Source organism: Lonchura striata, chromosome 15 (assembly GCF_046129695.1).
Source record: "Lonchura striata isolate bLonStr1 chromosome 15, bLonStr1.mat, whole genome shotgun sequence".
NCBI classification, from domain to species: Eukaryota; Metazoa; Chordata; class Aves; order Passeriformes; family Estrildidae; genus Lonchura; species Lonchura striata.
The window spans coordinates 9,727,692-9,748,284 of NC_134617.1; the positions used below are offsets into that span (position 1 = coordinate 9,727,692).

Below are 20,593 nucleotides of genomic sequence, written 5' to 3' on the forward strand. Positions count from 1 at the left end.
TGTAGCACACTGCCCATCACTGCTCAGCCTGCCGGCTGCTACTTCAGGAGATACATGGTAATAATCCTTTCTTCAGTGTTTTGAGCTAGGGTTTACTCTCTTGGCAGAGCTCACCCCACTGTGTTGATGAAGGATGTTTGGGTGCAGCCAGGACAGAAGCCTGCACATGGCTCCCTCACCCCAGAAATTATCAGCATCTATCCACAAAATTCCATTAATAATCTCTTTTCCCTTCAGCACCATCTCTAGTGGTTTTTTCAGCATCCTGAAGGACTGAGCCTGCTGTGCTGGGGAAAACCAGGCTCTGGGCTGCTTTATCTGTCTAGGGCAGAACACAACCTTCTGTGGAACTACATCTTGATTAAGTAGCTGAACAATGCCTGGAAACTCCAGGCAGGTGGTAGAGTGGACAAATGGGAACAGGGACAATCAAGGACCCTTCTGACCTGAGCTCACGTGTTGAACCAGCTCATCCTTGCCCTGGTGCAGCTGCAGCAGCTTCAGCCTGTCCTGGCTGCAGCTGGGCTGGCTGCCATGGCCACTCCTGGCTGCTTGGCCCAGAGGTTGTGGATCCTCAAGGATAACTTGCATGATTAGTTGGTCCGTACTGTGTTTTGTGAAAACAATCAGTTAAAACTACACAACTATTTTAAAGAGTTTTGAAGATATTTGTGTCACCTTGAGAGAACGGGGAAGGAGGGAGCAGTGACATTGGGTGGGTCTGAGAGGGCTGTGCTGGAGGTGGTAAATAGATGCTAGTGCTCATTTGCAGAGACCAGCAGCAGCCCACTTACACTGGCCTGGGTAAAAATGTTTATTCTGGCACAGAGATGCTCTGTGGAGCTGTGTAGGCATTCCCAGTTCAGGGTTTTCTGCAGTGGAAACAACCTGTCTGACATGAGCACAGCAGGCAGTGAGGGCTTGGCTCTGAGCAACACAGCCTGGCTTGAGTTTATCAGTGTAAGGGCATGAAGATATGTTTACATAGTGTGATACCCAGCAGCGAGGCATCCTTGCTTATTTTATGATTCCATCAGCATGTTCTTGACTGATGATGAATGGATTCCTTGCAGGTTAACAAGCTGAAAATGTTTTTGTTATGAAAGAGAGCCAAATCAAACTTTATTGAACAAATACATCTTGGATCTCTGGCTAGTGAGTTTTTCTGCTGTTCAAACATGTTATGTGATGTGAATGAAATTGCAGTTGAATTAGACTTAGCTGTTCATGTAGAATTCACAAGCTGCATTTTTTTTTTTTTTTCCTCACAGCTTTATTTTAGGCAGGTAAGTTATTTTTGGAGGAAATGACAGTTTTGAACAATTTGGCTATGTAAAAGTGATTATTGAAAATAGTATTTACTGGTCCCATTTTATGAAGAAATTGAATCAGTAGCATACTTGGAAATGCAAAAGGGCTGATTCTTCCATGCTTCCCAACACTAACTCCTGAATAAAACACTTGTTTTGTGGTTTGCTTTGTAAAGATGTGCCCTGTCAGGGAGCACAGGGCACAGCTCCTGCAAGCCCAGCCCCAGGACTGTCACCAGAGCTGAGTGCAGCCCACAGTTTGGTACCTGCAATGACTCTACTAACTTTGATCTATTCCCAGCTAATTTGGTATGAATAGTATCAGAACCAGGGTTATGTCTATATCCATTAGTGATGCAGAACAGAGCTTAAAAATAATCTTCCACTGACATGCAGATTTATATAATGAAAGATGGGGCAATTGGAGATTTCTCCAGCAAACTGGTGTTAAACAAGCTGCTCTGAGTTCTCAAGACCTAAAGCCTGTGATGGAAAAAGAACATTTAGACAGATCCTGTATGTGAATGATTTGTGGAATTATTGTTAGTCAAATCTATTATGATGCACTCTGTTCTATTTTCACCTGTTAAAATAAATTAAGCTGTAGCATTACTAAAAACTAAGAACTGCCAAGATAAAAGAAGGAACTGACACATAGAGCATTTAGGAGATTTCTTATACTGTAGAAGGAATTTGTAAAATTTAAACTGAAGTCACAAGCACAGATTTTCTCCATTAAGAACATTTAGTGTGATTCTCCTGTTCTTCTGGCACTCCCCAGGATAATCTACAGTTTTTAACCTGTAGGAAAAATAGAGCCCAAGAGAGCAGACAGCACTGATGCTCAACTCCATATGAGGAGATTTGCTGCCATCTTTTGGTAGATGTGTGTTCTGGAAATTAAAGAAAAATTATCTCTCACAGATACGAAACACTTTGTCCCTCTGCTCATTCTTAACCCACTTGCAGCATCAGCCCCTGGAGGGATTTAAAATTGTGTAGACATGACATTTAGGGACAAGGTTTAGTGGTGGACTTTGCAGTGCTGGGTTAACAGTTGGACTTGATGATCTTCAAGGCGTTTCCAATCTAAATCATCCCATGACTGTGATTCTGTGCACTCAGCCTCTACTGCAGAGGCAGCCTGTGAAAATTAATCTCGGCCAATGATACTCCAAGGAGCTCCCAAAAACCCTGTGCGTGCCTGTGGGGCTGGGAGGGCTCAGTGCAGGGCAGGGGCTGGGCTGGTTTCTTCATGGTCTGGCTGCTCAGAGAAAATCTGTAGGGAACAGGCTGCAATCTCTGCATGTTTACAAGTAATAAAATACTTATTGATGCCCAGAGGTAATAAAATAATATATTTGATCATGTGGGGCAGCAGGAGGTTGATGCATGGGGAGGGAGCAAGGCTGGGAGATAGTGCTCTAAAAATCACCCTCATTGCTATCAGATTTACCTTTGCAGAGGGCAAAGAGCTGAGGCTGCACTTTGGCAGGGGCAGGTTGAGGAGCTGCTGCTCAGGGTGAAAGTGCACCCTTGTGACCTGGTCAAAGGGATGTTGGGGAATGTCCTGTGCCCCTCCTCCCCTCCAGGGTCCTGCCTCTGCACCAGCAGCCTCCTCACTTCCCTTGCTCCTCTGACTCCTGGGGGAGGAGGTTCAATGCACCCCAGCAGAAAGCTGCCCACTGGTTTTTTGCTGGGCTACATTTTTTCATGGGACAGTGAGTGAAATCCAGAGCAGGTTTTGACAGGCCCCAGGATGCAGGAAAAGAGGGAAGGTACCAGCTTCTGCCAGAGAGAAAACTGAGAGGGTGTTGAGAGCTGGCACTTCACCCTGACTGCAACTCAGTGCTCTGGTTACAACACCCACACTCGTAGTGGTGCCTGGATCAACAAAATGACTGTGGTTAGAAGAACTTTCCAAATTTGAAAGAGGCCTCTTGTTTCCGTGGGTTCCTACCCTGGTGGTAGGCTGCACACTTTATTTTAATGTGGATTTGGTATCCAGCACAATTCCTTCAGCCTTAGCTGCCTCAGCTGCCTTTCTAAGGTCAATATGTGGCCACACACAATCCTTTCCCCTCTACCACCCTGTCATTCCTGAGATACCACTGAATTCCACAAGCCACTTCATTTTTTTATATACTTCAGTTCAACATTAAGTTCCTTGCAGGGTTTATTTAGTTGGAACCCTGACCAAAGTTCCCAAGTGCTGTGTGTGTGCTCAGCTGCATGAGTCCAACCTTGCTGCTGGGCTGTGCCAGAGCAGGCACCACGCACATGATGGGGTACAGCCCTGCCACGGCTGTGGGAGCAGTGCCTTTCAGAGAAATGCTGTTGGGAAAGCAAAGGTATGAGCCAGCTAAGAGCACAAGCAGGGAAACTTCCTACTCTCGCCATCCATTGACGCTGTGCAAGGGAGAAAAAGCAGGAAAGAACTAATTAAAAACCAAACCAAAACAATGTTCTCATGAGTGGGATGTAGACTCTCAGCAATGATTCTTTTTTTGATACAGATATCCCTTGCATGGTGGGGGCAGAAGGGTGACCATCAGCAGTTTCCTGGCTGAGATGATTCCCCTGTTTGTCTTGTGGGTGATGCTCTGTGTGTCCCAGGGACCTCCAACAGTGCAGGACTGGGTTGATATCTCATCTTGAAAGTAGCCCAGTTCCACCTCTGTTCCCTCTGATAGCAGATCACTCCCTGCCTGAGTGTTTTGTTACCAGAAGAGTGTTGCTCTGGACCCAGTCCAGCTTCCCTGTGAGCTGTGAGGGCCGATTTGTGTATCTGAGGGAGAGTTAGGAAAGCTGTCAGCTCCCTAATTCATGAGAGCCTCTCCACGCCCCACAGCCAGTCCCCACGGGGGGAGTCATGCTGCCTCGCTGGCCCCTGGCCCCCTGACAGCTCCTTTGGACACTCACCAGATATCACACACAGCCTCACCTGCTCACAGATCCTCTTTCAAATCCTCCCTTCCTCCTTTCCCACCACTCTTGCCTCAACCAGGATACGGGGAATTGAAATTTTAACAAGACGGGGAGTTAGAATTAAATTCTAAATTGAAATCTAGGCAATTTTAATTTATCCAATTCAGACTAAATGGGGACTTTCATCGAATCAGTATGGTTTGGCTGGGAAGGGTCCTCTAAAAGTCACCTCGTCTGGTTTCCCGCAGAGCCCGGGATTCTGGTACCCAGGCGGCTGCAGATGCCCCGGGTGGCGCCGGGGCTGGCGCTGGCGCATCCCGCGGATGCCGCAGCCGCGGGCCGGTGCGGGGAGGCGCAGCCGGGCGCCCGGGGAGCGGCCCCGCAGCCCGGGCCGCCCCGCCCGCCGCGCCGCGCCGCCCGCCGGTCCCGCCCGCCGGTCCCGCCCGCCGTCACGCACCGCCGCCGTCGCAGAGCCCGGGGCGGCACCGGGCAGGGGCAGCCGCCGCCGGAGGAGGCCGAGGCGGAGCGGAGCGCAGCTGCCGCCGCGGCGGGGGCAGGTAGGGCTGTCCCGGGAGGGGGTCCCGGGCCGCGGGGCGATGCGGGCGGCGGGAGCGGGCCCGGGGCACGCGTGGGAGCGGGGGCAGCCCGCAGCGCCCCGGGCGGGTTTGCCCACCCGCGGCCCGGCGGAACGGGGATAAAACGGTGTCCTTACGTAATGCCGAGCCTTGCGACACGGGGGCCTGCTGGGGAGGCGCGGGTGGCCGGGACATCGCGGCCGGCGGGAGCGGGGCGCGGCGGGGTCCCGGCGCCGCATCCCGGGATGCCGCCGGGCGCAGCGGGGCCGAGCTCAGCGAACCGGGCGCTGCCCCGTGCCGGGAGGAGAAGGGTCACAGGGCCACGGCAGCCGTGCGGCTCCTGACGAGCGCTTCAGCGTGCGGGATCGTTCTGCTCCTTCCCGGGAAGCAAAGGTCGAAGGTGGCCGTACCTGCCCGCGTTTAGCACCTTCTTGGCTCTGGCATCCTTTTCACCTCGCTCTTCTGCACCCCCGGCATCCTTCTTGCGGGTTGGCAAATTCGTTCTGATATATACCAAAACCTCAAGTCAAGCAGGCAAACTGATTTATTCTTCCATTTCATTCTGCTTATTCTCAGAATAGAGGTTTGTACTTGTGGGGAATTATATTAGTTTAAAAATCCCCATGTTTCTGCTTTCTGTTCCTGAGCACTGTGGGGCCACAGCAGCAGCTGCCTCAATTCTGCCTTGTCACAGCCCTTGCTGGGAACAACTCTTGCTGGAGGGGGGAAAAGTCTTTGACTCATTCAGTCTTTAGGTATTTGCAAAATAATAAAAAACGGTAACAAATTTTTCAGAAAATGGAGTGGGGCTGACTCATCACCAGTGACCAATGCAGGGTTGCATCTCTGGGGAATATTTATAGTGATTCCAGCAGAAACAGATCCCAGCTTGTTTCTCAGATGCCTTAGTGAGAACAGAGGTGTGTTGCAGTTTGTTTTGTTGGGTACAGTGGATGGTTGAATAATCACCTTTCTCATGATGTTTCACCTGTGAATTTTTGTCAGAAATAGGCTTTTGCACTATTGCAATGACATTCCAGAATAATGCCTCCCTCCAGCACTCTCCATCAAAGGTTTGCACTGATCCACCGTTTCTTCCTGCCCGCATTTTGGGGTTTGTGTATGGGTGTGTGAAGGTATGGGGGACATCACTGTTGGCTGGTGTAGCAGCAGGAGAATGTCCCCAGCCCTGGCACTGTCAGGATGGAAGCAGGATGCACAGCTCAGGCTCTTCTTGGCATCTGCTGCAGGTAGGGAAAAACACATCCACCATTGGTAGCAGATGCTCCTTTTCTGTGTGAGCTGTCACATTGTGCTGGAAAACAAAATTCCATTTTAATTACTCATCCCCATTGATATGGTGCTGGGTGTTCCTGCAGTGGGGCTGGGAGCAAGGGACATGTCCCTTCCTGCATGCGCTGGCCTGGCCCCTGCCATGCTGGGGGCATGGGGTGGGACAGCAGCACTGTTCTTCTCCTCCTCCACAGGTATTTAACAGAAACAGGTTAATTTAACATGTGGGGATGTGGTTCTGTGTTCTTCCCTTGCAGTGTAGTAACTACAGTAGCTACAGCAAGCTGCAACACCCCCTAAGTTAATCAATACTTACATGTCATAGTTTAATAAGGGGTTGCCATACAACACTGCAGATCCTAATGTGTACCCATACAATTAAGAGCTGGCTGTCTCTTTCTTTAATTCCATAATTAGCATAGCCTAAATAATAATATTTACATTTGCTTTTAAGGGGTTTATTTCCTTTATGCTCCTCTCTTTATTGGGCTACAGAGGTACTGCATAAACCCATCTTTAAATCTGCACCTTCATGCATGCAGCTCCAGAGCAAAACTCCAGCAGGAGGGCTGGCATCCTGTGAGTGTCACAGGGATGCTGCATGGCCTTATAAAGCCTACAACAAAAGAAATTGTGGACTCCTAATCTTAAATTTTGAGTCATAATGGTGCATGGATTATATGGTGTTGGCATAGTAGCAAGTAGGGACAAAAAGTATTGTTAAGTATTGTATTTAATAATGCCGAGTATTTACAAACCACGTGCTTTTACTGGCTTCTCAAAAGCCTTGTGAATGTGCCCAACTTGATGTTTGACCTCTGTGTGACTGCGCATGTATTTAGGGGTAAGTGTGCTCTTAAATCTCTGCACAACGAGGCTGCTGAACCTGATCTGAAGCAGACTGTGGGCATGACTTGAAGGGATTTGGGATCTGGACCATAAAACCCAATGTGTGGAGCCAGCATGAGCTCCTCTGGGAGCCTGGGACGTTGTAGAGGGACGCTGGTGCCAAGTGGAGCTGGTTCCTCCAGGCAGCCATGAGACGTGGAGGGAGCTGGGCCCTGCTCTGAGAGCAAAGCCCCATCCTCTGAGGTGTATTGACACCACAACAGACATTGGCTGGGAAATGACACTGCCAGGCTGGGGGCCCAGAAAGGCACCTAAAAGCTGCTTCATTCCAAGGAATAATGTTTCCTTTATTGAAGGAGATAAATGAAAAATAAATTAGTATTCTTTTTAACGTTGAGGCAAAAGACCCTCATGTGGGTTTTTTCCCCCATGCAGACAGACTCTATCTGGTTGCTGTCTGTCCCTCCCAGCTGTTCCTAGCAGCTGTAATGTGTCCACCTTGCAAGTAGCAGCTTTTGCTACTTGCAAAAGTAGCAAGTACTATGCTACTTTCATGCTTTTGGAGACAGGGAGCTGGAATGTTCAGAACTACTGGTACCATCAAGAAATGGTACATGAGTTCAGATTTATTTGGAATAAAATGTGGCTACATAAGGACAAATCCAACCTTTTACTTCCTTAGCTTTCAATCTGATAGACTTCCCTTGTCTTCATAGGAATTTCATTCTTATAATGGACTTGATTCTTATCTTAAATTTTTAGATTGTTCCTTTCCCCATGTAAATATCATAGACCTGATAAATATGTGCAGGGATCCTTTAACCTAGGCATGTATGACAATTATCAAGCAGAGATGAGTTTTCCTTTGGTTGCAGCCAGTCCTTGTATTTGCCAGGGCACCCTGTGGTTTTGTTACTTTTTGGACCAAAATTGATTTAATTGCCCAGAACTGCATCTCAGAGTGAAAACTTTGCCATCTGTGACATTGGAAAATATTCATATTTGGCCTGCTGTAATGAAATCTTCACTGGGGCTGCCTCTTGGGTCCTGCATCTCCAAAGGAAGCTCCTGTTTTCTCCCTGTGGCACTTATAAATCAGGCATTCCTGGAGATATGCTTACAGCAGTGCTTGGAGCTTACTCCAGGTTTTCTTCAGTCATCATATGTGCTATGGTGTTTCTTACTCAAGAAAACCAAAATATTTTCTCACTTAGAACATGTTACAGATACTCTGCTTGGCCTGCTCCGTGCGGGCGTTGAGGTCCGTAGTCACGCTGAGCTATTTGCACAGTTGGACAAGGATAAAAGCAGTGAATTCATTTCAGTCCAAACCTAATCTGAGTTAATGTGCAGGGATCCCACTGGTGAAAAGCAAGGGCACTTGGCCACGGCCATTCCTTGATCCTTTAAGAGTTTGAATCCCTGCTAAGCATGCTTGTCTTACAACCTGTACTCGCACAGGATGTAATCAGTTTTGTTTTCCATCTGTTAAACAAGAGGCTTCTTATTAGCCAGTGCAAACAGAAATAATTATTTTTGCTTTGTTCTTGCTGACAATGGCAAGGTTAACCACCAAGTACACAGCTCCTAGCGTTTTCCACACTCAGCAATTTTAAACACCTTACTCTGTATGTGCTACATGATTTGCCTTACAACCAGCAGGGATTTGGCTTTCAGTATTGTCCCCTAATTATAGTAATTGTCTAAGTGGAGCTCTCATGTCTCCCACTGTTCTGGGCCCAGACTGCAGCAGTGGAGTAGCCTGGCACAGCTCATGCACCTGATGAGCCTGGCCAGAGCCAGAGGGGATGCACAGGCATCAGGGAACAAAATTTGGCTTCATGGGTCTGGAGAAGGGAAAAGCATGACTGCAAAAATCCAACCCAAAAGCATACAGCATTCACTTATGAAGAAAATATTTTGATTTTGTGAAGTGACTCAAAGGGACTGTTGATAAAATAGATCTGATAGATTCTGAGATGCAGCTGGCAGAGTGGTGCATTATCTTTCAAAGCAATGCTTATTTGATTTTTCAAGTGTAGAGATTTGTAATATTTTTAATTTTTGATGATGCTAAATGGGAATATCCATCAGAGGGTTCTCATGGGGCTGGTCTGCTCTGGCAAGGCAGAAGCATTTGCTGTACACAGACAGCTCTTAGTGACTCCTGCCATCCCTCTCCTGAGTGTTGCCTGACTTTGGGGGGCGATTTCCAATCAGGATATTGAATCTGCTTCTAGTGACTTCAATGAGGAGCAGAGGAATTACTTACACAAATATGGTAATACTTTCTTAGGGTTTTTCTCTGCTTATGTTTGGGTTTTTTTTTTCCCTTTTTCTTTCCCCTTTTAAAGGCTGATTTTGTGTATAAAAATTAAATCCCTGCTTTTATGTTTTCACAAAACAAACCCAGGCAGAGACATCCAGATGCCATATAGGCAGCTAAAACTGCTTTGGAATATGAATTAAAAAAAACCAAACCAAAACAAAACAAAAAACAATAAAACTCTTTAGCTGACTGTGTATTTGGGAATGCATTTTAATACTGGATATAACAGGGAAGAAATGACATGCACCCAAGTAGTCTACAACTGAAGCTGCACCATAGTATATGCCCTTATATCCTACTTTATGTTCTGAAAAGACTGTTTGCTTTTATTTAACCACCAGATCTGTTTTGTCCCCTCTAGGATAGGGATTCTTCCTTTATGCAATGGCAATATCCTGCTTTAACATGCACCAGCTTGTTGTCTGGAGTGCTTGAGGCGCTGAGTGACTGCTCAAAGTCCCTATCTGATCTCCATGGGGTGGTGAGCTTGCCTGAGAGCTGCCTCCCAGTCTGCAGCCAGAGTGATAATAAGGCACCCTCGTGTTCAGAGCTAGTGGGGTTGTGTGGGATTTAAAGGAGTAGTTTTCTGCTAACATTGAATACTCTGGAGTAAGAATGTTAGGCAGGTTTTTTAAGCATTTGCATGCATGTGTAGTAAACTGCTTATTACTTTTGAATAGCCAAAAGGTTTGTGAATATGGAATTTTAGTGCAACATCTGGTATTGAGATGTTAGCTTTATAAGTACGATTTAGCCCCTTTGCTGTGTAGAATTTGGAAATCTTGTCTACAGAGACGGAAGATGTGAAGCATTTCAGATTGCTTGACTTTGTCTCCCCTAAAGAAATGACTATTTGAATAAGAGAGTAGAAATTATTGTACTTGGATAAAAAAGGAGATTTGCTTAGTTTGTTCCTCTCAGGATCCTATTTTCTCCTCTATATATGGTGAGACACTTTTCCCAGTGGCAGAGAAAATGGGATGCATTTATTCTTTTGCAGGAGGCCACTGAACTAAGAAGGTCAGGGCCTGCTGAAGATGGGAGAGTGAGGACCTCCATGGCAGTGTGGGCATCCCTAAGAAACAAAACACGGTGGAGGAAGCTGCCCCTGCAGTGTGCCCAGCACTGGGCTGTGCCTTTGCAGGGAGCTCCAGTCTGCATTTTGCTGCTGAAGCAGGGTTGTGGCTGCCCTCCCAATGGCCTGGATTCACAGGGTAGCCTCCCTGCAGGCTGCATTTTTATCAGCAAGGTCATTTTTTCTCAGGTGCACAGAAAAACACATAAAGGTCAATGTCTAAGCAGACATCTTAACCCATTAATAGTGATAGCAAAGTCAAAGAAAATTAAAGTATGAGAATGACCATTTATTGATTTTGCTGACATAAATGTTATCCATTTGCTGTTCTGAATTAGGGGAAGAGAGATGTTTCTGATGGTAGATGCTTGTTGTGGTTACACTTCCTTAGTGAATGAGTTGGGGTCCTAATGCTTTACATCAGAATGCAGAGATCCATTGCGAGAAACAGGAGAAACATTTCCAAGAAATGGTTTGAAAAAACAAAGTTCATTCATGCAGTTATACTGATAAGAAAACAACAGTTAACTCTTTGGAAAGGCATAGACAGTTCCTTTTCTTTTAATGTATATTAGCTCTGCAGCATTTTTCACATCCTCAGTGGCAAGTACATGGTCATTGCTGCTGCCGGCTCCCTAGCAAAATGAAATCACCCTGTTTGCAATAGCTGCTTTCTTCAGGCTGTATTTAAGTGGTGGGTGAGGGATACAAAATGAAAGGGGCTGAAATGGGCTTAAGTTTCTTGCTGCTTAAATGAATTAAGTAAATTTCTGAACACTGTAGTTTCCTTTTTTTTATTTCTTAAATTTTCCTTTCCAGAAAATGGCTGTTCCACCTGCTTATGCTGACCTGGGCAAATCTGCCAGAGATATTTTCACCAAGGGATATGGTAAATAAAACCAAAATAAGTTTGGCCCTTTGCTGTCTATCTGATTCCTGAAACTGTTAAGATTTTTATTTGCTTTTCCCTGAGAAATACTCAAATTATTTCCATTGGAATCCACAGAATCACAGCTTCACAATGCCCTTGCTCTTTGGAAAGGGAGGGTAACTTACTTTTCTTTGATAAAATTCTTCCTGTTCCCTATAGAACTGTTGTTGGTTTTGTGAGAAAATTGTGTGCTGTATTTTGGCTGTGCCCTTGTATTGATGAACAGGATCACTGGTGGCAGTAATTTACTTATGAACAGAATGCTGCTCACTGTGAATAAAAGTGTTATTACCTAATTTGGTCCCAATTATGTTGCTGAGGTCAATAGGATTCATCAGTCAAGTGCTATCTGAAGTGAGAAGAAGCTGCTTCTTAGAAACACATGGTTTGATAACTGTGCCCTTGGTTTAACTGTTTAATAGTTTACTCGTGATTTAGAAGAAAGTTTTAAGAAATAAATCAGAAATGCTTTTCTAATCAACATATATATGATTCATATTTTTTACTCACTCTCTAGGTTTCGGGTTGATAAAGCTTGATTTGAAAACAAGATCTGAAAATGGATTGGTGAGTTTGGAAGCACATTGAAATCCAAAACATTGCAATGGTTTTGTGATTACTGTATATTTATTTTTAAAATAAATATATTTGTATTTATATGAACTAATATTTTAGAAATTATAATGACTGATAGTTCTACAAGTATAAGCATTTGTCTGATTGCATGTATGTATATACTGACAAATACATATATGTATAAATTATTTTTTTCTTTTAGGAATTTACAAGCTCAGGTTCAGCAAACACAGAAACAAGCAAAGTCAGTGGTAGTTTGGAAACAAAATACAGATGGACGGAATATGGATTGATGTTCACAGAAAAGTGGAACACTGACAACACACTAGGCACTGAGATTACTCTTGAAGATCAGGTAATTTTTGACTCCAGTAAAGCAATTTGCAAATTCATTTACACTGATGTATAATTAGAAATCCAATCACTGAATTTCTTTTCTGTTCAGCTTGCACGGGGCCTGAAGCTGACCTTTGACTCCACCTTCTCTCCTAACACTGGGTAAGAAGTGAGTAAGCTAAAATGACAAAAAAGGCATTTTAAATTTTTTGTCCTGATATATCAAGACAGGTAATAATCAGCCTGTGTATGATGAAATCATGTCTGTGTCACTTCGACCTTAGTGTTAATAATCCCTTTATAATCCTTAACTATAGCAAGCAAACTTCAACACAATAGCTTGAAAATTATAGTTAGAATTAGAGAGTGAAGAAAAAGTTGTGGTTTTGCTCCATTGTGTATTTCTGGCCATGTCAGAGGATGAGCTGCTGCCTTAATGAAAGCCCTAAACAAGTCAGCTGTAATGCAAAGCTTAACAAGCTCCAGGGCCCAGTTGGCCACAGCTCTGATAGGCTGGCACAGAACTGGGCTCTTGTCCCGAGATGAATTTATCATCCAAATTCTTGCAGGGCACAGTGTGCTGGGTGGTGGATGGGTATTTCTGACATGGTGATTGGATGCCATGTTTTATGTGGGCCAGAGGGATTAAGCAGCAGCTGTAGGTCTAGATGTTGGTTTATTTTTTTCCCCTGATTATCTTTGTGCAAGCAGTGCTGCCAGGGAGTCAAAATACTCTGCACATCAGCTTCCCAGAGCAGCAGACTGCACTGCAGGCACTCAGGGTAATAGTCCCAGGGGAGCTTTCACCCTTTTAGATTTCGTGTTCTGCATTGCCAGCTGCTTTCAGTCCACTCCTAATTCTAGATTAACACGATATTTTTGTTAATCAGATTCTTAGAGAAATTAAGAAGAAAAACCTTGTTCAAGAATGATGTTACAGGTCTAGAACTATTTCTTGGGCACTTCACAGACACTGTAGTTATGATTGCCTTGAGAGAGCTGTTAAATGTGGGTAAATGGAGTGAGAGTCAATCCTGGTGTAACCTGGCTTAGTTTGACAGTGATGCACCATGTCTGACTATGAGACTTCTTGTCCCCCTCCTTATCACTTACTGACTGTGAGGAATCTTTCAGCAGGTAAAGTCATTTTTTGGAGCACTCTGTGTTCTTACCTCTGTCCCTGTGACATTGGTGGGAGAGGTACTGCTGACTTTTACAGAAGTTGCAGATGAGTGCTTTTGGCAGTCCTGCACTTTATTTCTGACTCTGCAAAACACAAGAAACTCCTGGGTCTGAGATAGTAATAATAAAAAAGAGATCAGTCTCTGTGTGGCTCTGACACAGCACCGACACTGTTCTTGGAGGCTGTTTCTGTTAGCTGACATGGAAGGTTCATTTGAAATTTCAAATCAGCCTGACTTTTCCAGAAAGATTTCAGTAAAGATTTGGTCAAAGACAGAAGACACTTGTAAAAAGAGAAGAAAAAAATCTTAAGTAAGAGTAGCTGAACATATTAGACATAACTCTCTTGCCTTGTGAGAGTCTGAACCCTTGATGAAAATCAACCTAAGGACACATGAGAAAATACTGTTCTGGCCAATAGTATAAAAATAAACAGGTGACTCAAGAAAGTTTATTTCTGCCTTAACCTGGCAGCTTTCTGGTGGCTGTAAGTGGCTGTAACCATTAAAGTTCACAAAATACCATAAGGAGAAATGAGGGTGTCAGAGCCACTGAAGCAGCTTGCTTGCTTCACAGCAGAGATTTTCACAAAGTAGTGATTTCCTAATGTCTGTCACAGTAAATAAAATAACCCAGTTCACTAGGATTGTCAAAAATTGTTTGCCTGGGACAGGCAAAAGTTTTTTTCTTGGGACAGGCAAGCAAGTTCACTACTGTGGACTTCTGGTGGCAAACCTGTAAACTCCTACAGTTTCCATTCCTTCCTTGTATGTACCAAACTTCCAAAACCATTGTATCAGTTGGAGATGAGGATATGATTTTGTCACTTCCAATCTGTGTGGAGTTGCTTTTCAGAAGACAGTCCAGAAGTGCTTTGTGGGCCACCACACCACCTTTTATAGCTCATTTGCAAAGAATTCGCTGTAGCTGACTTAGGATTTTGCAAAGGTGACCACTGAGAAGGTGACATATCATGTGGCCCTCTAGGGATGAACGTGTTGTCTTCAGGAACTATTACACTGAGTTAAAGTAAGTGATATGATGGAATTGCTACCTACAGGTGTGCCTTTGCAAAGATATGATACCTGTCTTTTCTCTTTAGGAAAAAGAGTGCTAAAATTAAGTCGGGGTACAAAAGGGAGCACATCAACATCGGCTGTGACATGGATTTTGATATTGCGGGTCCTTCAATACGTGGAGCTCTCGTGCTTGGCTATGAGGGGTGGCTGGCAGGCTACCAAATGTCTTTTGAGACAGCAAAGTCTCGAGTAACCCAGAGCAACTTCGCTGTTGGCTATAAGACTGATGAATTCCAGCTTCATACTAATGTGTAAGTACTGGCAGACAGGCACTAAAAAGGAATTTGGAAGGATTTTGCTGCTTACTAAACAATGGAAGGGTCTCAGAGGTTCAGCAATGGTGAAGAAGGGAATGGGGAATTAGAAATTAATTCTTCATAAAAGTTGTCAAGCTGTATTTTTTCAGCTGCATTACCTTTTCTTTGAGTTGTGTGGGTGAGGGAATGCATGATGGAAGGAACTGGAACTCACTGAGCACCCAAGAGTCCAGTGTCTAACAGATAAGGACTGTTGGAATCAATTAATGGTATAATTACAAAAGTAAGTTATAAAAATACACTTTGTGAAAGCTGAAATAAAAGCAATGCTTTCCTTTTACACCTGTCAACACCAAACAAAATGGTAGTTTGATTTGTAGATGAAAGAGTTAATCAGAGGATGAAGAAGAACAGGCAAAAGGGAGTCACTGGAAGAGACAGGCACTGGCTTTGTTTTAGTACTGGAAGGGATATGGTGTAACAGTGGGAAACCAGGATGAAATTCATGAAAACCTTAACTTTTCTGTCTTCTGTAACTCCTAAAAGGACAATTTATGCCTTTGGGGAAGACAGTTTTTTAAGATTAGGCAATCCCTAATCCATTCTCCTGGCCTCCCCTTTCTGTGCCCTTGGGTAATTGGATATTTTGCATGTAGCAGAGCTATTCCAGGCTGTTTCCATCTGGGGGCTGAGCAGCCCTTCTGCCTTCCTAGAGCTACTTCTTCAAAGGCCTTCTGTTCCGTTTCATGCTGCTGTAGGAAGCTCCCGCTGCCTTACAGAACAATTGAACCCCCACAGCCCCCACAGTATGTTTGAAGGATTGCCAAAGCACAAAAATGTGGGCAGAAAACTTCCATCAGAACAATATGTGGGGTCCCCTTCCACTCAGTTACTCCTTCAAGCGCAATGACTTTCAACTTGGTTGTGCTGTAGCAGTTCAAAACATTGTATTATTGGCTTTTGCTATAAAATGCTGTGGTTATTGCTCCTAATTAAAGCAACAGCAGAAACTCATAACAGCAGCGAGGGCTCAGATCTGTTTCTTGTATTCCTGAGGGTCTGCTTCTCAGGTTGCTGTTATTGAAAAAACTATAAATTTATGATACAAATAGAAATCTTTTTTATTGTTAATAATAGATTAGTTAGGTGGTTGATGTATTTCAGCTTTGAAAATGTGTCAGAGCTTTTATATAATCCCAAAAAGAGTTGTGTGTGGAACTCCCCTCACTAGGCTGCTTGGTTTTTACATCTACACAGGTCAGTGTTTCCCTGGGATGCTGTGGCAGAGCAGATAATGTAACTAGGTGGGGCATGAAGCATGTTTTTTTTGTTCCTGGCATTACACAAACCAGCTGGGGACTCTAGCAAGTTACTTGCCTTCAGAGTGCTTTAATATATTAATTTTCATAGGGGGCTAGTGTTATTTTTAAAATATAACTACATTAAAAGAGCGATTATTGCCACAAAAAAGTGCTATTATTACTATTAGAGTTAAAAGGAAGTTGACATTATTATTATTACTATTATTATTATTATTATTATTATTATTATTATTATTATTATTATTAAATATTAAAACCAAGGGAGGTAGGGCTGGATAATTTCTAGTTTTAAATATGACTTTCCTCATTTTTTAAGCATAGCTCAGACTGCCCCCCCCCCCCCCCCAATGTTGCAGGTCAAGACAGAGCTGTGTGGGAACCTTGCACAAAATCTGCCTGTATAACCATCTCTCCTCAGTCCTTTTTAATCCCTCCTTTTCTTGAGAGCCAAGCACATGCAGTTAATGTGAGCTTCAGTCTTATCTGAAGTAAGTATTGTAGTGTTTTTCTGGAAGAATTGCTCTAACCATTTAAAAGGCTGTTGCTATTGCTTGAACTTCTAAATAGGCTGCTTTTTGTGCAACTGTTATGGACTAAAGAATATCAGACCAAAGGGGTAAAAGGGAAAAATCCTAAGTACACCCCTTTTCGTCATCACTAAAGGTCTGGTGTACTCTAGTAATTGGAACCAGATTATTGCACAGTTTAGAAATAACCCCAGATCTTCCTGGGGTTTAAAGCCTGTTTTCTACAATATGTTTGTATCCTCACTTTAAGAAAATAAGCAAAAATGGAAATTCAGATGCTCACTGGTTTATAAGGAGTGCAAGGCCTTTAGCAGGATTTTTTTTTTTTTTTTTTTTTTTTTTTTTTTTTTATGATCTGCATGCTCTAACTTTTTGCCTTTTATTTACCACACTTTATTCCTGTGTGACATTGGGGCAGTAGTAATTGGAGTAATTGGTGCTACTCACCATTCAGCTGTGGGCCAGTGCTCTCTACAAAGCACAATTAGTTCCATTTCCATTTCTAGTCCATAGACCATAGCACAGATGTACCATAAAGACTGTTGCAAATGGAACTCAGTTGCAAAAGCCTATAGACTTGCACATTAAATTGGCATCCTCAACTGTGATACAGTTCCTCTGTGTCTGGTAAAAGCATGCTGACATGGCAGTTTTGGGATGACTCAGGCTCTGTGACTGGGGTACAGCCCTCTAAGGGCACAGGGAGACATTTGTCAGGGAAAATAATTATTTCAGAGTTACACAGGGAAAAATAAATCTCTCTATTACAAAGATTCCCATTTATAGGAAAGGGAAAATTAGAAGCTGTCACTGTTGGTCTAATTTTTGATAATTTGTCATGGGTTTTTTTCAGTTTTAGAAGTTGTTGAAGTATAATAATCTGCAGTGAATTGAAGTATCTAAAAATAGCTTCATAACCAATCTGGCCTAATGTCTCTATCTTAGTTGTTACAGGGATATTTAATGAGGTGTAAGTGGATGTTGTGCAAACACAGCTCTTACTGGAAAAATAAGATTATTGTTTTGGGTTGCTGTTTAAAATGACACTAATACATTCCTTCCAGGAATGATGGAACGGAATTTGGAGGCTCCATTTACCAGAAGGTGAATGATAAACTGGAAACTGCTGTGAATCTGGCTTGGACAGCTGGAAATAGCAACACTCGCTTTGGAATAGCAGCCAAGTATCAGATTGACCCAGATGCCTCTTTTTCTGTGAGTCCTGTGCATGTACATTTATATGCATTTGAAAAGAAGTGCTTGTAATGGAAATGGAAAGCAGCCTTTCTATCAGCAGAGCATGGCCTTGGTGCAGTTCTGTGCTGTGTAGTTGGATCTGTTAGTTTTACTTTTGGCAGCCTGAGAGCACAGTTACTGGAGTTTCCTTAAGAGACACAGAATGGTTTATTGTATTACTGGGCCCTTTTTTGAGACTGTTTTTATGTCAGTCTGGAAAAAATTAAAAATTATGTTAATAAACCTATTCTTTTCTACAGTGATTGTAGATTCTTTGAGATTTGGGATTTAAGTTGTAGAAAACTTAACTCTAGATTTACCTGGGATTTAAAACTTGAAATCCATACATGCTTAAAAGCTGTTGCATAATTCTCAGGCACAGATAACTTTGAAGAAAGATATTAAATTATTTACTATTTATTACTAAATAATGCTTTATTGTTTCCTTTTAAGGCTAAAGTGAACAACTCCAGTCTGATTGGGTTAGGATACACTCAGACTTTAAAGCCAGGTAAGTCTATGCAGAAAAAAGTCAGAAGCAATAAAGTGATACTTTAATCTTGAAATATAAGAAGTTTTTTGGTGATAAAGTATGATGGGTTTTGTAAGATTGCTCTTCTTGCTTGGCAAGCCAGTGATGAACTTTGCTAGGGACTGTTCTGTTAAATTTGGATATCTGCTGGAAGTAGAATTATAAGAGACCATTGTCCACTGACCAGTCAAATAGTCTCTCATGTTGACATAAAATATGTGTATAATTTTTTGTGTCACAGATCAGTAACTAAATTTTTAATATTTCAGAGACTTCCTATTACAGAGTTTATTCTTAAAAACGTGACTTTCTCAAGGTCCCCTGGCCCAGGAAGAGGCAATCTTTCTGCTGCAAAATTGGTTTTAATGTAGTGTAATAAGTCTGCTGCCAGAATACTGAGCAGATTGACATGAGATATTACAGCAGATGGGGCTTGGGCTTTTCATACCCAGATTTTAAAGTGGTTTAGAAAGGTGAGTATGCATCAAGGTCCCAGGTTTTTGTAATTTTGAACTCTAAAATTAGTTTCATCAGTAGACCAGCAGCAGTGAATTGGCTCAGAGCTTTAATTATTTGAAGTGATAAAAAGCAGAATCTATCATCATGGTTTATTATAAATTTCATAATTCAGAAAGATTTCTTATCTGTAAATTGTTTTAAAATGCCCAGTCCTTCCAAGGCCAGCTGCCAAATCCCATTAACTTGGCTACCCAATAAATTAAAGCAGTAACAGACATGGCACTTTCTGAACATAAAGCTCATTCCAAGTTTTAAGCTGACTTTTCTCTCCCTTTCTCTTTTGCAGGTATCAAACTGACGTTGTCAGCTTTGTTGGATGGCAAGAATGTTAATGCAGGGGGTCATAAACTTGGTCTAGGATTGGAATTTGAAGCATAAGGAGTGATTTCACAATTGCTAATCTGAAAATACAGCATAGCTACCTTCAGAAAATAGTGTACCTTTCAATGTTTTGTCTGGGGTGCAAGTTTTGCTGCGTATCTGTCCTGCTAGTCCTGGTTAAAGACAGCTAAGCTTTAAAAATGATGTTAAAGAAGTGGAGACAAAATCATAAAAAAAAAATCCTAGCTTTTTTTCTTTATGTAATTGCTCATCTCATCTGTCAGCTGCCATGTGATAAGAAGAAGGAAGGTGTTGATTACCTCTACTAATATATTGATGGCACAAGGAATGTGATAATGTGTTATAAAACCTGGGAATTGCAGACCACTATATTGTACTGTTCATTATATAAGCAAAATGTTCTGACACCTAAGGTTTCTGTCAATGAGAGAATGTTCAAAATTGTCTGAAAAAGGGATTTCAGAATTTATTTTTTTAGATATGTGTTTCATCAATGGTTTGTCTTACTTGGTTATCCCACACCTACTGCTGTCTCCAGAATGCTTTAGGTTGTCTACCTTGTCCAAGTCCTTGTGGAGGAGGTTTGATGTGACTCAGCCAATACTGCCTGTCCTGTGTTGTGGTTCGTCCCCTTGCACTGATGAAAAAGCTTGTAAAATGGACATAATCAGGGAAGAGTCTTTGCAACTGCAATCACATAGTTGCATCACTAATTCTAAAACGGAGTTTTCTTTTATTACCACTTTTTTTTAGCAACTAAATGGGTACATTTTTAGAGAGTCTTCCATTTTGTGTGGAACTAGACCCCAAAATGCTGTACTTGACACTACTAAAAATGGATAAAAAACCCAAACCTGACTTGAATAAAATATTGAAATGTCATCTTTTACTCTGTCTTTATATTAATTGTGAAAACAATTTCCTCTACATTTATGGCTCCAGCAGAAGACTGGCAACATCTTGGTGCATGTTTTGTATTACACAAACCAAAAATACTTAGTAGAATTAAATTCCAGATGTGGCACTGTTTGTGCTAAGCTCTGACAACCGCACATTACACGTGTTTATCCCATGGGTAGAGCAAGATAACGTGACCTATTTGTCCTTCATTACAGAATTCAGTAAGTGAATTATCTCTGTAAAGAAGTGTGGGCAATGAGCAGTTATGAGCTTGGATCTCAGTGGCTGTTGGTTAGCATTTGTATTTTCACGAGTGGGTGGCTGCAGATGGCAAGAGCTGCGGTGCAGGATGTGCCCGATGGGGCAATGCCATTGCGACACTGAGAGACTGCAGAGCCACCCCAGCGACAGCCCAAATTGCCAAATTGCCATTTTGGGCAATGCTGACTCGCCCTCACCGGGAGCCGCTCCTGGGCATTTCCTATCTCGGACAGT

At 42.9% G+C, this 20,593-nt stretch overlaps 1 protein-coding gene across 1 annotated transcript; it reads left to right on the forward strand.

The window, feature by feature from the left end:
* The first annotated feature begins 4,686 nt into the window (after nucleotides 1–4,686).
* On the forward strand, nucleotides 4,687–20,080 carry VDAC1 (voltage dependent anion channel 1). Its single transcript, XM_021549463.3, has 9 exons — nucleotides 4,687–4,795; nucleotides 11,179–11,248; nucleotides 11,808–11,857; nucleotides 12,069–12,221; nucleotides 12,312–12,364; nucleotides 14,487–14,714; nucleotides 17,634–17,784; nucleotides 18,259–18,316; nucleotides 19,143–20,080. The coding sequence occupies exons 2-9, from the start codon at nucleotides 11,182–11,184 to the stop codon at nucleotides 19,232–19,234; spliced, it is 852 nt and encodes a 283-aa protein (XP_021405138.1). The 5' UTR covers nucleotides 4,687–4,795; nucleotides 11,179–11,181; the 3' UTR covers nucleotides 19,235–20,080.
* The last annotated feature ends 513 nt before the right edge of the window (nucleotides 20,081–20,593 follow it).